The 19,856-nt window shown below is 44.2% G+C and overlaps 1 protein-coding gene across 5 annotated transcripts in view; it reads right to left on the bottom strand.

Moving 5' to 3' along the window:
- Positions 1-5,983: 5,983 nt before the first annotated feature.
- The window catches only part of SSH2 (slingshot protein phosphatase 2), a 611,356-nt gene continuing 597,483 nt past the window's right edge, over positions 5,984-19,856 (bottom strand). For all 5 annotated transcript variants that reach the window (XM_085649239.1, XM_085649240.1, XM_085649242.1 and 2 more), the window contains 2 exons: positions 16,492-17,314; positions 5,984-12,520 (listed from right to left, as the gene is read on the bottom strand). In XM_085649239.1, coding sequence (XP_085505365.1) covers positions 10,472-12,520; positions 16,492-17,314 — 2,872 coding nt within the window. In that variant the 3' untranslated portion in view covers positions 5,984-10,471. The remainder of the gene's footprint in view (positions 12,521-16,491; positions 17,315-19,856) is intronic.

Genomic DNA, 19,856 nt, shown 5'->3' with positions numbered 1-19,856 from the left:
TGAAGGCTGCCGAGTTCTGTAATGAAAATGTAGACAGATATGCAGCTTTAAAAACCTACGTTAGCGGTACATTAGGTGGCCTGTAAGCATGTATCTATGCGACTCTGGAGCTATGTTGGGAACGGACATTCAATTTACCTGCATGCTACTAGATTTAAAGATGTTTCCAAACCTCTCTTGATCTTAAGAATCCGAGTCGGATTTTATCTGGGCTTGCCCGGTCTCATACCTTCTACAGGATTGCTTTTGATTGGGCCTATTGCACTTTGATACTTGTATCACATAACTGCCTTGTACACAAGAGGGATATGATGCCCTGAGTGATACTATAATGCCTATCACGGAGGAGGTTTATCTCGATTAGGAGGTTGTTGTGAAATGAATAAACACAATTTAATAATATTAACCAGTGTGCTATGTTCAGATTCTGGATTCCTTTCGCTCTGGCAGTAAATGATCTGGATGAGTAGATGGCCCTTGTGAGAAGAGGATGCTGATAATTACAGTCTTGAAGAGTGCTCTCATTGATGGGTTTGGCTTAACCACTGAAAAATAAAGGGATTAAGTTCAGAGAAACCCAGAAGGCACCCACCAAGGACTGGGTTGACTTTGTAGATTGTGCTACTAAGGCTCTGGAAGGCTGGTTACTTGGCAGTAAAGTCTGTGATTTTAAAGGATTGTACAATTTAATTATGAGGGAGCAGATCCTTAATAATTGTCAAAATCATTTGTTGCATCAGTACCTGGTGGACTCTGATCTGACCTCTCCCCAAGAATTGGGAATGAAGGCAGACAAATGGGTCAGAACCACGGTGAGGCAGGAAATCCAGAACCAAGGTGGTGACTCTAAGAAGTAAGATTCTAAGATCTCAGACAAGGGTGGTGAGAAGGGTAAAGACCAGAAGTCTTCTCAAGGGCCCCAAAAGACTTCATCGGGGGGTGGGGGCGGGGGGGGGGGGGGTGGTAGAGTCACGATCAAGCAAGAATTAAGGCAAAAAAAACCTTGGTGTCATATCTGTAAACAGAAGACCCATTTGACAAATGGGCGTTCAAAATCCAAGGAATCTACTCCAGCCACCACTGCCCCTAAGGCAACTGTTTCCCCTAGTTTAGCTCAAAGTGGTGGTACACAGAATAAGGGTGTAGTAGGGTTAACCCTGGGATCTGAGATGGACTCTGGCCTAGTCAGACTTCCTACTCAGGCTGAGTTAGTCTGTGATGGAGGCATGGATATTGCCTCCTTATTTGTCAGTCCCATTAATCTGGGCAAATATAGACAGCAGCCTTTGATCAATGGTAAGGAGGCCATGGCATTCAGGGACACAGGTGCAAGTATCACAATGGTGACAAAAGATCTTGTGGCCCTAAACAAATCATACTTGGTGAGATGTGCCAAGTGACCAATGCAAGCAATGTCAGGACAAACTATTCCTTGACAGTTGTGAATTTCACCTGGGGAGGGGTAACTGGCCCAAAGAAGGTTGTGGTAAGTGCAGATCTCCCTGTTGAATGCTTGTTGGGCAATGATTTGGAAACTTCAGCTTGAGTTGAGGTGGAACTCAGGACACATGCAGAAATGTTGGGCATCCCTGCAGATGTGTTTCCCATGACTAGGTCACAGGCAAAAATGTCTTCCCTCTGCCTCAGAGTACAGATCAGTCTCTTGAGGGAGATGATCTTAGTCCTGAAGAAGGAACTGTCTCAGAGGAACTTGAACCTGATCAGGTTGAGTTCTTGGGGACAGGGGGCCCTTCTAGGGCAGATGTGAGCGAGGAGCAGCGGAGATGCCCCTCTCTTGAACCCTTCAGACAGCAAGCTGCTACTGAGGATGCTGGGAGTGCCAGTGGCTCCCATAGGATCTACCGGGATGATGGACTCTTATACTGAGAGGGTAGAGACCCCAAACCTGGTGCTACCAGGAGGTTGGTTATACCTCTGAAGTTTAGGGGCTTTCTATTGACACTGGCACATGACATCCCATTAGCAGGACACTTGGGCCAAAACAAGACCTGGGACAGACTTGTTCCTCACTTTCATTGGCCACATATGTCAGAGGACACAAAGGAGTTTTGTCGCTCCTGTATCACTTGTCAAGCCAGTGGTAAGGCAGGCGGTACTACAAAGGCCCCCCGATACCACTTCCTCAGGTGGGGGTTCCCTTTGAGAGGGTTGGGATTGACATTGTTGGTCTCATGGATCATCAAACTGCATCTGGGCACAGATTCATACTAGTGGTGGTGGACCATGTCACTAGGTATCCAGAAGCAATTCCACTTAGGACTACCACAGCTCTTGTTGTGGCTAGAGCCCTTCTGGGAATATTTTCCAGAGTGGGTTTTCCTAAGGAGGTAGTATCAGACAGAGATGCAAACTTTATGTCTGGTTACTTGACTGCTATGTGGAAGGAGTGTGGAGTAAATTACAAATTTACCACCCACAATGCAATGGGTTAGTTGAAAGGTTCAACAAAACCCTTTAAGGGCATGATTAAAGTTCTCCCTGAAAAGCTCAAGTCCAATGTTCCCTCGAATAATTTTCCTCTGTGTGCGGAAAGGGAATGCTTGCGTGCACCCATATTTCGCGTTGTGCACCACTGTGGGCAAGCTTGCACATTTATGGGATGATTTGGAGGAATTACTGCCTGATAATTTGCAATTACTTGGTGTTACCTAGTATATTTTAAAACATATTACTCCACTTTATTTGTAAAAACATATTTTGGAGGAAGTTTTGAATGTGAAATCATGACATCATCCAATATGCCACTGATAAGATCTGCATCGGAATTGCTATGCCACAGAATGGTTAATTTGTGTGCTTCTACTTTACCCATAAGAGCCACTGTGCCCACAGAGCGTGTGTACCCATGCTCCACCATTAGTTACAGTCAGGGCTGGCTTTAGTACTGGTGGCGCCCTGTGCGACAATGTTTGTTGGTGCCCCCCCCCATGACCACCTCGCCACGGATTCCCTCACTACCACCATTTGACAATGTCCCCCCCCCTCCCCAAGTCTCCATAATCACGGTCTCTTAGATTCATTTAGTTTTACAGCGCCAATCATACCAGTTTAAGGTGTCACAACACTTTACATCACACCTACATTGCATGGAGACAATCATACGTGTGTAACTCAGTGTATAGGAAATGTTACTTAAGAACTGATTTCTACCCAAATGAACCCTTTTTGCAATATTAGGATAGGGAAAGGCTGTGCAAACAAAATGTAGCACTAATATATTCCTTGCAGTTTGCATGCAGCTCTTTCATGACTGTTAATAGCTCACTGCTCTATATTAGGATTTTAACAGTTAAACTGCAAGTAACAAAATGATCTCTGACAAAAGTGATAACCCATTAACCTATTTATAGTATATGCACTTTATGATCTGAATGGGACATGTTCTTTGCAGCAGGCATAGTAACCTTCTGCGCTATGAGTCAAAACTTCCACTACCAGTCAAAGCTCCAGTCTCTCTAGAGGAAGAACTTTAACCACCGGAGTTATCTTGACATGTTTATTGATGCTTGAAAATTGCTGGGACAATGAATGTGGCATCAGGCGCTTTTAAAACAATACACATGGCGCCCCCACCCCAAGTCAGCGCCTGGTGCGGTGGCACCGATCGCACAGCCCTATATCCGGCCTTGGTTACAGTGATCAAAACACCTGCCCTGCATGTAAGTGTGCCTCAGAATACCTGCCTTCCGGGTATTGTGTGTAGAAACAATGAACCTGAAATAAGGGTTTTATGTTCCACAGGTCCCACACTGAGATGCCTTTGGCCATATAATGCAGCAGCTTTCTATCTTTAATACCTCACATCAAAGGTTCACTGAAGGATTGGCTTCTCTGTTTCCTTCTCCTTCTACCTGGCACTCTCCCAATGTATTGTGTCTCAACTTCTCTCTCATTTTGTCTCTCACTTCAATATCGGTTTCCTTCCATCTACAGCTCCCAGCGCATACTTGTCTTCCTCACACCCACTTTCCGTTTCTCTATTATTCTCTGCATCTCATTCTCTCTTACTTATGCTCACTCTATCACTTTAACTTAGTATCTTACGAGAACACTTATTCATATGATAATCCAGTCACTATCTCTCAGTCACTACAATTTCAAGCATGTTAGTGTTCTATATTTTTCCCTCAGTCTTTCTGTCTCCACAAATGACTCTCTTGCTCAGAAATCGGTTATGTCCATTCTTGCACCTTCGTTCTTTCTTCCTCTTTTTCGGTCACTTCCTGCCAATCAGACGAAAAGTGTAAACTTGGCTATAAATAATAGGCAATATAGGAACATGAAGGAATGTGACTTTGACATTGAAACTTTGCACAATATAAAACGTAAAGATGAAATTGTTTTAACATTAAATATCATCGCTTGTCCTCCAAGAAAACTTAGTCAAAGTGAAACACAATTTTCAGATAAAAACACTATATAGGATGTTCGTTGGAAGCTAGTGTCTTTGAAAAAGAGTGGAAAGCGAGAAATTTAAAGCAGGCTGCAATTTGTTTCTAGAGCCTAAACACAACTACATCCGCACGAGAGGAGCCACAAATGTCAGAATAAATCACTCCATTGAATTTAAAATGAGGTATAGGAAAACCTATTGTGTGCATCACAATTCTGTGCACATTAAGTACTTAATGAGCTGGGATCTGTCCATCCCTAACAAACCTTTGTTAGGCCTCGGTTTATACAGAAGAACCTGGGGTCATCAAGGCTGTCATGGAGCCAGATAAACACGCTGAAGAGCAGACTGGAGGAATGGGTAGGGCTGCAAGAGATACGCAGTTTACCATCTTAAGGCTCAAATCAGAACGACCAAAATTTGAACAGCGCGCACAGAGAATGAAAGGCAGAGGATAAACAATAACACAATTTCATCAATAGTATGTGGAAAAAAGATGTTCCCTCAATATGTACTTTGCATTAGTTCTAAATGTAGTTTATGAACAGCCTTCTATGTAATGTTTGTTAAAGGAGACCCCTTCAGCCTGCACACCTCCGCTGGCTCCATGCGCTGTGATAAATAAGTGAGTGCGTACGCGCAGACGCGCAGCTTGAAGGGAACATAGCTTGTGATCTTGAGATAGCTGGTTTGAAAACTGTCTTTTTCCATTTTCTTTTTATTTGATAAATACCTCAATCTTCAATATGGCTTACCAGGTCTGAGTACAAAGAATAGCCCAGGTCACACACAATTAAAATCTGTGGAGGGTAGTGATCAACATTTCACCAATTGGGAGGGGCCCGAGTTCTAAATGAGGAAAGGTGGATTGTGTGGTGTTCATAGCAATAGGAAGGGTGAGACCATATACCGCTGATAGGGGAAGAAGGAGCCCATGCAGTGTGGCGAGGCAGAATGGAGGTTGTAAAGTGGGGGATTGTTATTGAGGAAGGTGCTTTTTTTAAAGATAGTGCCGTAGTCTGTAGTGTGGCTGTTAAGGCCAGTCAATCTCATTTACACTTTGATGTTTTTGGATATGTATTTGCTGGTATCCAGTCAATGACGGTTATGTGATTGCATCGCAGGTAAAAGTTAGTTTTTAGGTTGGCAGCAGCTGTAGTGTTGCACTGTGCAGTTTTAACTGGTATATAACTTGAAGGCATTATACCTCAAGACTCCACATTTTAGAAGCAGAAAGCGTGCCTCCAAGCACGACAGACTGTTGTTTCAAAGCAAGGTTGGACAAAGCGGTCATTATGACGGGCTAGGTTTGTGTGACAATTCGGACATAGCGCTCCCATACCAGACAATGGTCAGCATGGACAAATGGATAAGTAAATCAAAAGCAAAATTTTGGGAACACGTAGTCTTCAGGCGGGGTTCATTTGGGTGCCTTTAGATGGATGAGCGCTTGGCTAAACCAGTGGGTACAGAATCTCCAGCGGGACATACCTATTAAAACTTTGCAAATCAGGTGTCCTTTATGGGCAATTGCTGGATGAATAGAAAAATAAAACAAGCACACCAATATTTTGTTTTCGGTTTAATATTCACATTGTAAACAATAAGTTTCCTCAATCACAGAATTTTTTGTAAAAGATGAAGAAAACTGTACAAAAATGCCCTTAAAAACGTTTATTACTTTTTTCAGGTTTTTTTTCCATTTTATTAAAAGTAAAAACAGCTTCCGCTCTGTGTGTTTGAGATGTGTTTCCCCCACAATTTCAAGTTACACATCTGGTCTGCTTATGCTCAGCAGCTGTGTCGCAGCCCCCGTGTTGAGCAAGGCAATAAAAACCTCAGTTAGCAGTGCAACAGTGCTTCCGATTGTTTAAAATAATGTTTTTTTAAAACCCAGTCTCAGTATCACCTGAAATACACTGAAATAATGAGCAAACTTCGCGACACTAGCAGTACAGCTCTCCCATTCAGGGGGCCTGTCGCACCAAAAATATGGAGGGGAAGGGCTCATGAAGCACTCTCAAATTCTCCTAATCTGCTTGCATTGTTCCAGCAGGCTGGTTTAAAGTGCACCATCTGCTCGGGATGTCCTTCACAGATGTCCTTCACAGAAAATCAGTGCTACACCAGGACTGTAATGGCCTCTAATGGTACAGATTAGCAACACCTGTTAGTCTGTACCATCACAAGCAGTGAGCGCAAAATGGAGCAGCCTACAGATTGTTACTACAACTGTGATTGAATTGCTTTAACGCAGCCCTGGGTTTTTCTTCATATCGGCTGGATTCTGACAAGGCTCTCGACAGGTAGGAGTGCACTTCTCACTTATACCCACATTGATAATCCATCAAACATGCAGGTGGCGCTGCCCACATTACAAGTGTCGCACAGAGTTGGAATCAGCCTCACGAATGTGGCTTTGAACTCTTAGGGGAGCGGTGCCAAACTCTGGTTTCTGATGCGATTGTGTAGAATACGTGCTATGAAAACATTGCACAAGCATACCTGTGCCACGGTGAGATGGAGATCAGTTTACGTCTTTGCTCATGCACACTTTAATGATTACTCCGTTTCCCCACATAAGTAGGATTAAGTGATAATGCTATAGAGGTATTGATCAGCCTCTGAGCTCCCTTGTAATGTGGATAGGGCTGAGGAGCCTCGGTATCCGCCTCAATGTTTTGGTGGCTCTAGAGTCCCACCACAGTGAAGGTTTTATAGCTGCACTGTCGTGCAAGAGGTCTACCCAAGGACTTTTCCATTCCTCCTGCCATAGGGTCATTGTTTAACGGTTTGAAAGTGCCCTTCAATTTGGATGTTCTGGTTGGTCTAGTATCCATCACCGTGGCAAAGGACTAATCATGCGAATGAGATTTGCCCAACTGAAAGTTTTCACCACTGCACCCACAGACACCAGACGAAACGACCCATGATAAGTTTAGGAAAGAAGGATGGCCGGTGTATGAAGATTGTAAGTTCTAGCAGCATAAGGACAGGCTTCCCAGCATAAAATAACCCTGTTATCCGCTACACATGGCCCTGTATATAAATCCCTAGGACAAGAAATATATTCTGTCGTGCTAGGCAGCCGTAAAGTGAACCTTAAACCCAAGAGCAACTTCAACGACTGCAAAATCCTCAGCAGCTAAGATACATGAATTGGCCACACCCAACAGTTGCCCTAACAGTCACTCACACGCTCTGAAACCTCTCCACAAACACAGCTCATGCAAGGCCACCCCATACACCCATATGACTAACTTCCACTTTGTGAGACAAATGTGTTCCAATGGCCCCCCTCCCCGGGAAATGATGGTGCTCAGCAGATTTATGTGTAAGGAAAGTGCTACTAAAGGGAGCCAATAGCTGTATATCTGCACGCCAATCAACTCAACTCATCCATCTCCGAAGAGTGTACCTCCTTCAAACATTCAAGAACCCTTACCAAATCAATATGCTGTGCCCAGGTCCACAATTCCGGAGGCTGAGCATATGGCATTAAAATATAAGTGGCACAAGCTTGTGGAACATGATTCCACTAAACTCGGCACACTCCTGGGCATTTGTAGAGCTGCCATTGCCAGAACTGAGTGACCACTACAGGACACAAATTTTAATATTTCATAAAGAAGTGTCAGACAAGGCCCAGAAATATGCTTCACGGGGCACTCTTTCTGATGGGATGAAAACCTAGACCACCTTCAAGAACATTTTAATGGCGACAGACTGCTACTTGCCCTGGTTGGGTAAAGACTATTGTATGCCCAAGCGACATCACAATGGAATAAAGAGGAAAAGACGATTCACAATGGATTCCTTTGCAGTACAGTCCACAGCTGGTGGTTTCACACTACAAACTGCTCACTCCTCCCCCCAAAATACGCAAGCAGCAGACAGCTGCACCACCTGCCAATCCAGAGGGCACTGCAATGGTAGACCGTGCAACTGGTGCGAGAAGCAAAAACGCTATCCCCTTACTTTCTTGCATTGTGACTGGCTAACCCTGCAATCGCCTCATATTCCCTCCATGTGGACCTGCTCTGCCATCACTAAATTTTATGGTGGCACTTCAATCAGAGAAATGTAACTGAGACTGAAGTATACAAGAGCCAAACCTTTTTAGTTACTTTTGCTTGTGCAAGAGTGATACAACAAGGTGGTCACATTTGACTTTCACTTACTGAGGGACAAAGAAAAAACATTGAGCACATTTTTCCCTTTCACTTTTTTGCGTGCAGAAATACCTGCCTGAAGCTAACCAATCGCCCCTATAGGCTTAGTCTTTGAACACCACATCCGCTGCAAGTCCTCTTGAAGGTGACGCATGGACTTCCTTTTGGTACTGGGTGAACGAGCACCCAACTTCACTGTCAATTGCACAGTTTTGCTAATAAGCAGTCGAGGAGGTTAGCTTGAGGTCCCTGGGAGGTCTTGGGGGAGATCTACAAGACAGCAGTTTTGGCGAATCATTTGGCAGAAGCCACTCGCTGGTTGGCTTTTGTATTTAATGGCAAGGCCGCTCAGGATAGGTAACCATCACTGCGCACATCCACACCCAGACACACAACAGAGTACACCGGGATTCAGCTATTATTTCCAGTTTACAGCAAGCGACCTTGCCCGTTTACACAAGAACTATTTATAGATCAACACTCCCTCCCACACACATTTTTATAAAAGAAAAAAGATTTATACACATAGGATATATACAATTTTGTAGAGAGAACATAGAAAAATGTCATCTCTCCATCTAGTCAAAATATTAAAAAAACAAGGCTTTACATCCAGTTCAGAAGATACACACTTCATGTAACAATTTAAAATGTCACTGGTTTAAAAAAAAACAAAAAAAAAAACATGTAGGCAGCATTGACAAAGAGAAAGACAGGTGGGGGAGTGAAATGACAAGGGTGACAGGGAAGAGGGTGTCTATGGTACAGATGAAAGGCAAACAAAGATATGGCCGTTGATTCCGAAGAACCACAGCAGCATTCAAGTAATGAGAGGGCAGAGCCCTGCACAATGATCCCTGTTAAAAAGACCACATACACCATCTTCGGACTGCTGCGCGCAACTGGCAGTGCTTCAATTTCAAACTACCTGCACAGATGAAATGTTAAAAAATGTAAAAAGTGAAGCCGTATTTCACTGGTTTCAACAGGAAGGGAGCGCCAACAACTGCAGTGGAGTGGGAAGTACTGAAAAACCTAATTTGGAGGCAGTTCTATCAAGTGTGCTTGTCGGGTGTTTTGGTGGGGAGAATCCTCACACTTTTCTACAGTGTCCAATGACGAGTCCACCACAAAGGCCACGCAAGCCCGCAGTCCAAACAGGTCTGGAGCTCAAAGTTTGCAAAAAGGCACCCTATGGCCATGGCTGATTTTGGAATCTGCCCAGTCTTCTGGCGTGTTGCATCCCTTTGCTTAAGGCAGCTTGCTGCTTAACCTGTTTATTTTTTAACTGACTGTTTTCGAACTAGCACAAGCAACACCGTAAGCGCAAGAACTTCTGTCAAATAAACGAAAAGGCAAAAGTCAGACCAAATAAATTGGCCCAACGAAAATGAGAAGAAGCTGGAACCGCCGGACAAATATTCCCTTGTTAGAATATTTTGATAGAGCCCAGAAGAACAGCTTTTTGCTGTATAAAATCCTGAACTTAAGACTATGCCGGTACCTCGACCTCTCGGATGAGGGCCCATCAAACATAAGCACCTTTGAGGTGTTAGTGAGCCCATTGCACAAGGCACAATACCGCCTTGCCCTGCAAATTGTACACGCAGCAATCTCTGTCTTGATGAAGGTGTTCTTTTTGAACAGGCTTTTGAGGTTGTTTTGGATTAGAAAAATGTCAAATTAAACTTATAAAAGGCCTACAGTCAAGAGTTGCACACGCACTAAAACAATTTCCAAGCCCAACATGCAACAGGAACTAGAAAATAATGACAAATAGAAGAATAAAATCAACCAATAAAGTGCATGTTCCTCACATATTACACCTGTCCCTCAATAACTCAACAGAAATATGACAGCACAAAGGATGCACTGGAGGACAGGGTCACATGGTGTTGTACAGTGGGTTGGTCGTCCGCTTCCTCTCGTTTCGCTTCTCATTTGTCCTTCTGAGTTTGCGTACAGGGTGAGTCCTACTGTGCTGCTGCTGGGGTACTGGTGCAACAAAAGGGGTTGGGCAGAAAGCATCTAGTACCTGCAGCCGGGGAAGGTGCTCTTCGGAGCTAGTCAAGTGAGATGCTGCGCTAGGACAGGATTCCTGAAGGGCCACTACAAACTCTTTGGCATACTGCACTGGTGGCTTCTCCACAGGCCGGCTCTGCACCACGCACTCGGCCACTCGAAGCTGCTCCACAAAGTGGCGGGTGGGTTCTGGGTCTGTGGTGTCTGGGAGGGAAATTATGCAGAGCTTTTCGGGAGGGTCCTCCATGCCACATTCTGAGGCTGGCTCACGCCTTCCCGGCGCAATCCGCAAGGGACTGGGGAAAAAGTCAGAGTAAGCCTGAGTGGTGTCAGAGCTGACAGACTCCCTTTCAGACAGGTCATCCTTTGAGAGCTCCAGGCAGCCCAGCTTGGCGAGGGAGGCAGAGCGTTTCATCTGGGATGGGGTGGTAAGACCGGCCTGTCGGATCCGAGCCTCTATTTCTCTTGCTCGCTGCTTCACCACACCTGGTCCGCTGCCCAGATCCTTGATGCTATTGCTGCTCGAGCTGTGTGGGAGACCATAGCACACAGAGGAGACATCCAGGACTTCCCGCAGCTCCCTTATGTTTTCGGTTAGGCGACTGATCAGGTTTAGATCTTCACTGCTTAGTGGAGTCAAGGCACCTTCACTACCTACATGTGGTGAACCCACCATACTTTCAAACACAGTAGGGACATAGTCCACACACATTGGCACTGCCTCAGGGTCATCATCGGTACTTGTGTACTGTTCCGTCACACCCTCTAGGACTACTACATGCTCGAAGTCGGGATAATCTGCGTTTGTGAATGGATAGTGAGCATTTGGGCTTCTAGGACGAGTGGCATCTAGTGCCTCCATCGGGCACCCATACTGTTCCAGGGGGCTGCCAACAGTGAACGTGGCTTTTTTCATATCTGGCATCTCCCATTCAGAAGTAGATAAAGGCATAACGTTTAAATTGTCAAAAGAGTCATGAACGGACCTGGGAGAAGGGACACCAACATCTATAGGCAGTTCGTTCTCCGGAGGGATCTGCTCATTCCTCTCCACTACAGGGGAAGAGAGCATTTCATTAAAATCAGGCGGCCGTACCACATGGGTATACTCAATGATTTCGATCCTCTTTGGAAGTTGGCTAGGAAGAGCATGACGGTCCGAGTCTTCAAGTAATACTAAAGTTCTGTGCTCCAGCAGGGAACCCTCCTGTTCAGTGGTGGGGGCTGTAGGAAGGGCATCTGGCTTAAGTTGTGCAGCATGTGGCTCCAGCAGCAAAGATGAGTGTACATCTGCAGGAAGCCCGCATGGGTGAGGTAATGTGGCCTTGGACCCAGTGCTCTTCCTTTTCAACTTCTCCTGACTGTGCTCCTTTGGGGCAGGGTCAGGCATTGTCTCTTCATTTCTAGAGTTCTTGCGGGTAAGTATGGTACAAATGGGGGATGCAAGTAGGTGCTCCTGCTCCTGCCGCAAGCGTTCCTCAAATTCCAGGGTTGCCCGCCGGACAGAACCGGGGCACCACTTTAGAGCTGGATTGGGATCCTGGTGTATGAGGTCATGTTGGTCGTCCAATGGATCGCCTTCTTCAGAGTCTTCCTCGGGACAGTGAATGTCCTGCAGTTCTTCACGACTCTGCTTTCCCAAGCTCACTACATCATCCAGTGCCACAGCAGACACACTTGCCTCTTGCTTGTTGTTATTTCTTTCAGCCAAATAGGTGGTATCTGCTGACACCTCATGGATCGTATTCCTCTTTGGTGTTAAGGCTTGACTTGATATATTATCCGTTTTGAGCGGCACATGGCCAACTGCTTGATTTATGGATTCAATTTCTGTGATTATTTCCTTTACAGAAATCACATTTTCTGAGATGGACCTTGGAAGATGACCGTGGGCAATCAGTTCTGGGATGTCCTGTAAAAAGAAAGAAAACTGCAATTAATTATTAATCTCTATAAGTGATGTGTTTTCTTAGCTGTGCTTTTAATTAACAAAAAACTTTTAAAAGCCACAATCGATCGGGCAGCGCCTGTAGTCTGGCCCAAGTTGCATCTGCCTTCAAGGAAATGGTCAGGCATCAACGCCATCGGAGGATATGCAAAATCTGCAGTCAGGTGCAGAAAGCACCTGGTGAAAGTTACAGGTGGGTGTTATCGGGGAACACAGATGGGAATTCAACATGCCAAAATATGGGTTTGACACCTGCATTCCTCTCCAGAAGTACTTTGGTAATTTTCAATGCTTGCAGAAATAGCCAAAGATCAAATGAAAGTATTATATGTGTGGTAACACAGTTTTCACTAGAAACATGTTATTTTGTAATAATCTGCTAAAATAATGTGGTGTTCCCCACCCAGAAGATCATTTAGAGTGATAGCAGGACTATGGCATCAGTGAACCTACAAGTGGAAGATGTCAAACCAGAAAAGATTCACTGAGCCTGAACTTGGTGTGAAAAGACTGACATGCCAAAAAGGGTGTAGAGAGAGTACGTGCAAGCAGAGTTGATCTCTCAGGTAGCTATGATCTCAATGACAACAATGGTCAGGATCCCCAAACAATGCTAAAACCCTGCAGCATATCGGTGGAAACCAGCAGAATTTCAGAATGATCAAAAGGAAGGTACTTACCTTTTTGGTGATAGATGATAAAGCCTTGCAGAGTTAGGTGTACCAATGTAGACCCATCATGCAATATGTGGTGAGAAAGGAAAACAGACAAGTAAGTACTGGCCATGTGAGGTGAGATATTACTCGCTGATTACACTATAGGATGTGAGGGGGCCTGCAGCACTGGTACACCGTGGACGTCAATTCACCAATACAGCAGGTGTATCCTAAGTCATACACCTCGCTTTCAGACATCCAAGACTGGATTAGCCTCTTGCCTGCTCTTCACCCCTTCACAGTCAGAGGTCAGAGCGAGTTCTACTGGGCTGAAGGAATAGTTTTTAAGTGCTTTTAGTAATGTTTTATTAAGGGAGGAACCGTGACTTGTTTACCTCTTTTGAACACACTTTCGTGAGAAGCGAGGAGCACGTGTTCAAGAGCCTGCTTTGAGTTTAATTGGCTGCCATATTCGTGGTACTGCCGATCAACGGAGGTTAGCGGTCCAGTGGTTGAATGCCGGGCCCCATTTAGTACATTTGTGGCACGAATGCGCAGAGGACAAGCACAGCAGGCGTATCACTGGCACGCCTGTCTGCGCCTATCTATACCTGAACGGGTCCAGGGCCCATAAACCCTGGTCTTGCTCAACCAGACGGACTTCTGAACAACTTAAGGCACTCTAACCGGTTTATTTGAAAGGCTGCCAGACCTCCTTAGACTCTCTGGTAAATCCTCTCCTATGTACCTGCTGCTCTTTCTCTGCGAAGTTGGATGACTTTGGTCATCCTGAAGCAATGGAAAATGCTGACTTGATCCACAGTGGAACTTCCCCTAGGAGCAGAAGCAGTAGGAATACGTTTTGCTTTTACAGTCTAATCTGTCGCTCCTTACCCAGGCATCAGCAACACTTATTCGATTTCCTCCGGGAAAAAATACCCGACGCCGTGTTTTTAACGGGGACATGGTTTGATGAGGGATCTTTACAGGATGTAATTGTCATTGTCCCTCCAACTATATGATTATGAGAAGAGAGACCGAATAAGGTGGGAGGTGGCATTGCTATTATCTTCAGAGATGAATTTAAATGCAAATTTAAAGAATTTTCCATCCCTGATTAGGAGTACGGAGTAAGGCACAATATACATTCCTGCGTTAAAACGAGGCCCAGTGGTCCATGAGAACCAGATTACATTACACAATGTCAGATCCATCTTACTATGAATACGGGAGATCAGGTGATTGCCCAGAACGAAAGATTCTCACATTCTGCGAGATCCAAAGTTGGCAGCTTACTTCACCCAGATTCTTGCTTGGTATACTTGCAAAGTTTTGTTTTAAAACTGGACTTCGGGACATTGTTCAGCATGTTTGCACAGGTGCACAAACAGAGCTAATATTTTAACTATTACTTACATATAGACCAGGACTTTTGGGACCCTACAAAAATCAGTTTGTGACCCACTAGCAGATTCAGATCCAAAGTTGGGGAAATGCTGCTACACTTTACTCTTATGCTCTTGCACCACGGCCAACTCCAGCCTAAATTGCCTCTATGCTGCAGGTCTTGCGAGTCTGGGGAATGAAATATTGCCTTTCAGTTCTATTAAGTGCTTGGCATCTCGTGCAAATCTGCCAACAATCCTTATCCCAGCCCTCTACAGTTTCCATGGGGGTCCCACAAGGGGTCTGCCTTATCTCCCATACTCTAACATGTTCATAGAACCTTTAGCAATCGCACTAAATTCCACCAACACTCAACACCTCCAAAACTGATTTCCTTCTCATATCTCCTCCTAATCACACCCCCAAGATAGACCGCTGGATGAAATGCCTCACAGCCTTCAACTGCTATCCTCATATTGACTCAGCCAAATCTCTCGGAATCACACTAGACACGCACCGGAACATGAAGAATTACATCAGTAAGGTATGCAGGGGTGCTAAACACCAGATGAGGATACTTTGGAATCTCAAACCATTCCTTCCACAAGATGACCTCAAGCAGGTGGTTCAAGCGCTTGTTTTGCTGAGGCTAGACAATGGCAGTGCTACGCTAGGTGGCCTCCCCAAATATACCTTGGCACCACTAAGAGCATCCTTGAATGCCGCAGCCAGGCTGATTACGGGTACCAAGAGAAATGCTCACATTTCCCCATCCCTAAGATCCCTAAATTGGTTGCCAGTTGAAGCAAGAATACAACTAAAGATTTCCTGCATGACTCACAAAGCCCTTCATCTCAATACCCCCGTTACCTGGCGCAAACGCTAGAACTATCAGGAGGGGGCAGACCATCAAGAAGTGCAAACTCTTTCCTTTTGAAACAACATATTTTCCACAAAAAGAGACTGAAGCACAGAGCTATCTCAGGTTCCGCCCCGAAGATCTGGAACTCTCTCCCACCGGAAGTCTGCAGAATCTCAACAGCTTCTTTTAAAAGGAAGTGAAATAAGTCGTATGAATAAGTTCTTGCCTTAAATGACCATGGCTCGTATGTCTCCCTCAACGTCCTTGGATTAACCACTATATGAGTCTATCACTTGTGAAGCACAGAGTTGTTTGGTTATACCATTTTGTTATGTTTGTTCTTCTCCTAGCACTTTTTTTTTTTTATTATCTAAACGTGATTTTTTTTTGATACCACCTCTTCATTAATCCTTGCATGCATTCTCACTATTTTCTTTCCCCTTTCGTATCTCCGACATTCCAAATTGTGAAGCGATCTGATACCCATCTAGGTCTGGTTTGCGCTATACAAAACTTTAGAAATAAATAAACAAGAGGCCTCAACAGCAAATGTTCCCGTATACCATTTGAAAGACAGCACTTCCCATAATAAAACAATTATAATTTCCCCAGCTCACACCACAATCTGGAATCCAGGCTCTTAAATACAGTGTTTTTAAGATTCACCTCAATATTACTATTCTAAGTGTGATTATTACATATCAAGATAATAGTTTACACTGTACAGTAATATGAACTGGCTGCATATATGCATTACTCAAATCTAGACCAAATCCTATGGCTCTCACAAGCATAAATGGCTAAGCCAACTCAAATATTATTAACAATTGTGATCTGCTGCTGACATAGGTCTCTGCAGCAAACTCAATCTATACCATGCAATCTTCCCCAAAGAAGTGAAAGTAGCTAATGTTGATGGAAAGTCACTAAAGATTTAGACCTGGCACAAGCTGGTTAAACTTATGGTTAAAGGATGAGGACCTCAAAGTTCTTCCAGACAACCCCACTCCTGTTCTCGTTTCTATCAATACCTTGGATTGCTCTTCATCAGTTAAAGAATCCTCAGATGTCTGTGGAGAGCTGCCTTGGGAGCTGCTTCTCTGTATCTCAGTTGCCGTCTCAGATGGAGTGCCCTCAGATGCTAGGCCCCTTGGGGCTCCATTTCTACTGTTGCTGGACTCTTCCATTCGACCGTGGAGGCTGACACGGCAGCGGCTGTCCTGAGACAACTCTACAAACTTTTCCAGAGCACTGAAGAAGTCAATGCGGTCTGTGCCTGGCTCAGCCTGGTCACTGTGACAGTCGGGGGAGATTAGCTCTGGAGAAGCTGGTAACTCCTTCAGGCGGGAGGCCAGCTCCTCCATTGGCAGTAGGTGGCACTCCACATCATTCTTTAGTGCGTCCTTCTCAACATCTTCTACCCTCAGCTCAAGCAGGTCTGTGTTCATAGAAAACGAGTCTGCAGTTAGACTAAGGGCATCGCAGCTAGGTTCCGGTCTGCAGTTGTCCAGGAAGAGCTGCGTATCATTCAGGCAGCAGCCAACTGGACAACCATTGATGGTATTGAGGTTCAAGATGTCCTCGAGCTGCCCAGCGTTGAGGTCTCGGCCCATGATCTCTAGACTTGTATGGCCTTTGGTGCACACATCCACCATGATAGTATCCTCATGATTTTGTGGATCTGGTCGTGAGAAGGCATGGTTCATGTCCGAGCACCGAATGTCCGTTAGCTGCTCTGCTGAAGAAGTGATGTCCTTCCGGCTCAGCTCCATCCCAGATTTGCAGATTGGCTCATGGTGGTCAGAAAGGTCGCTGTCAGAGTGTGAGCGCCAGAGTTTGTTGTGTCGCTGCTTGCTGAAAAAGATGTAAAAAAGTTTATTAAAGCCATGCTTCTAAACTCAAATCAGAGGTTCAAAACAACTGATAAGAAACCTGCACAATTATGACTAGCTTCTACTGCGCCAACACATTCAGCTGAGATGTTGAATCTATAAACCAAGAAATGCAGCCTCACAAGACGATATTTGTCTTTATTCTTGAATATTTCTCAATGTAGTCTAACACTGATTTGAGGACTGAAGCATACAACTAATCGTACAAAGAGTCTAGAGTAGCCCATGTATATTATGGAGTAGTTCTCTGCTTAGCCGTTTAGACCATTAAGGATGACATACTCAATGCAGAAAGTCACTGAAGTATGGCAGATTGAAAAGGATAGCAGTGATGTCATCCATCTCAGTAGCCAAGCAGCCATATTCTCGATCAGCTGAATTTGCTTTCATGCAATTAAGCAATTTAATTTCTGGTGTGGATAGTTCATCCAGTTTTGTTTTTTCTTTGCTTTCTGATGATTGCAATACTGCATTTACAAGGCAAAAAACATAACGAAAATAAAAAAATGCAAAAAAAAAAAACCACAGTTAATCCACCCACATTAGACACATAGTAGTTGAGAAGAATATACATTGCTGTTGTTTGGGCACATAGGCCCACATGCATCAAAGCAAAAACCGGTCGCAAACGGGCAGATTCTCAGAATCTGCCCCTTTGCGACCGGTATTTTTGCATTTGGGATGCATCATCCCAAATGCAAAAATCGCAATTTAAGTAATCTCTAAATTGCGATTACTTAAATTGCGATTGCATTTAAGGAATCTCAAATTGAGATTCCTTAAATGCAATGCATTAAAGGAAACAAAATTAGCGATTTCGCTAATAGGGGGAGCAAATTACCATGAAGTTGAACTCCATGGTAATTTGCAAAAACTTTGAAAAATGTACTAAAGTGCATTTTTTAAAGTTCCATTTTACACACACACATGCCCTTGGGGCATGTGTGTGTGCAATATGTACTCATATGCAGATTTCAGGGGTGCAACAGGGTGTCCTTTTGACACCCTGGCACCCTTGAAATTGCATGAGAAATTTGCGATTCTCTAATTGAGAATCGCAAATTGAGAATGTCTTCCCATTCATTCCTATGGGCCTCTAGGCCCATAGGAATGAATGGGGAGGTATTCCTTAATTGCGAGTCGCAATTTGCGAGTCGCAATTAAGGAATGTTTAGAAATCGCTATTTTTTAAGCAATTTCTACATGCATAGCCTTTTGCTATTCCTTATTAGCGAATCCTTATTTTTCGCTAATAAGGAATCGCAAATGGAATTGTTGATGCATGTGCCAGTTAGACAACAGCCATTTCTCTACCTAGAATTTGCGAGTCTGGAGAGGGGGCAGAGCAAAACATTTTACGCAGAGGACATGCATGTTAACAGCACAAGGTCCACAGACCAGCATTACGCAGGCAAGTGCAGATGAGGCTCTAGCAACCTGTCTTAAGACATCCAAAAGAAAACTTATCTTAAATGACCCACAAACGTGTACTCTAGCAACCAAGCTGTTCACTTTGGAACCAGCTTGGCGAACAATGGGGTAATATTATATCAAAGAAACAATGGTTCCGTAGGGTGAAAAAGGCCTCTTTACACAGATAGCACAAGTCATGCGTTATTCAAGATTTGCAATTAGTCATAGGCAACACACAAAACAAACTGTAGGGTATTCTGAGATTTTTATATATAAATTGCGTCATTCATATACATACCCAAAAACATTTTGAAACGCAGTCAAGATAGAAAGTGATAACAATTTGTGACAAGGTGACAAGTGGTGCTCAGTGATAAAGTGCGTGATATGTACAAAGTGCTTAAAAAAGTTGAAAGAATTCTGATGGCCAGAAAACACGTATTTATAGTAGATCTGCGAACTGAGTAAATTCGTTTTTCGCAGGCTCTGGCTACTGGTCCAGGGGATAGTGTCGACGTTTCAACCCAGATACTGCACTACTATAAAGTCAGTGCGGGTCTTCATCAGGACAGGGACAGGGGGTGACGGCCTAAGGGTAGTTCAAGGTTTAGCGTGGTTGGCTTGCACCTGAACCCTCCTTATAACAGTAAAAAGGTATATTCGGGGCATCTGATGGAATTCTCAGAATGATGCCATTGTGAGAAGCGTTCCAGTTATTAAGTCAGTCACTTCAGGTAATGGGTCTTTGTTGAGGCTGAATCAATAGGAGCGGGCAGTCATTATTTCAGGCGCTTCATGTAATCTATCTTTATCCGACGTCAAGAGCTGGATGCTGAATCACGGGCGGCAGGCATTAGTCCTATATGTATATGAATGACGCAATTTATATATAAAAATCTCAGAATACCCTACAGTTTGTTTTGTGTGTTGCCTATGACTAATTGCAAATCTTGAATAACGCATGACTTGTGCTATCTGTGTAAAGAACACTTTGGAACCAGGGTATTCAAGTTCAAAAGCTTTATTCGGTTTGTAATAACAACCATATAAGCAACAACAAAAACAAAAAAAAGGAAAAAAACATTATACAT

The sequence above is a fragment of the Triturus cristatus genome, chromosome 3_2 (genome assembly GCF_964204655.1).
Source record: "Triturus cristatus chromosome 3_2, aTriCri1.1, whole genome shotgun sequence".
NCBI lineage: Eukaryota > Metazoa > Chordata > Amphibia > Caudata > Salamandridae > Triturus > Triturus cristatus.
Note: the sequence above shows the minus strand (reverse complement) of the source record. Positions and strands in the feature narration are given on the sequence as shown.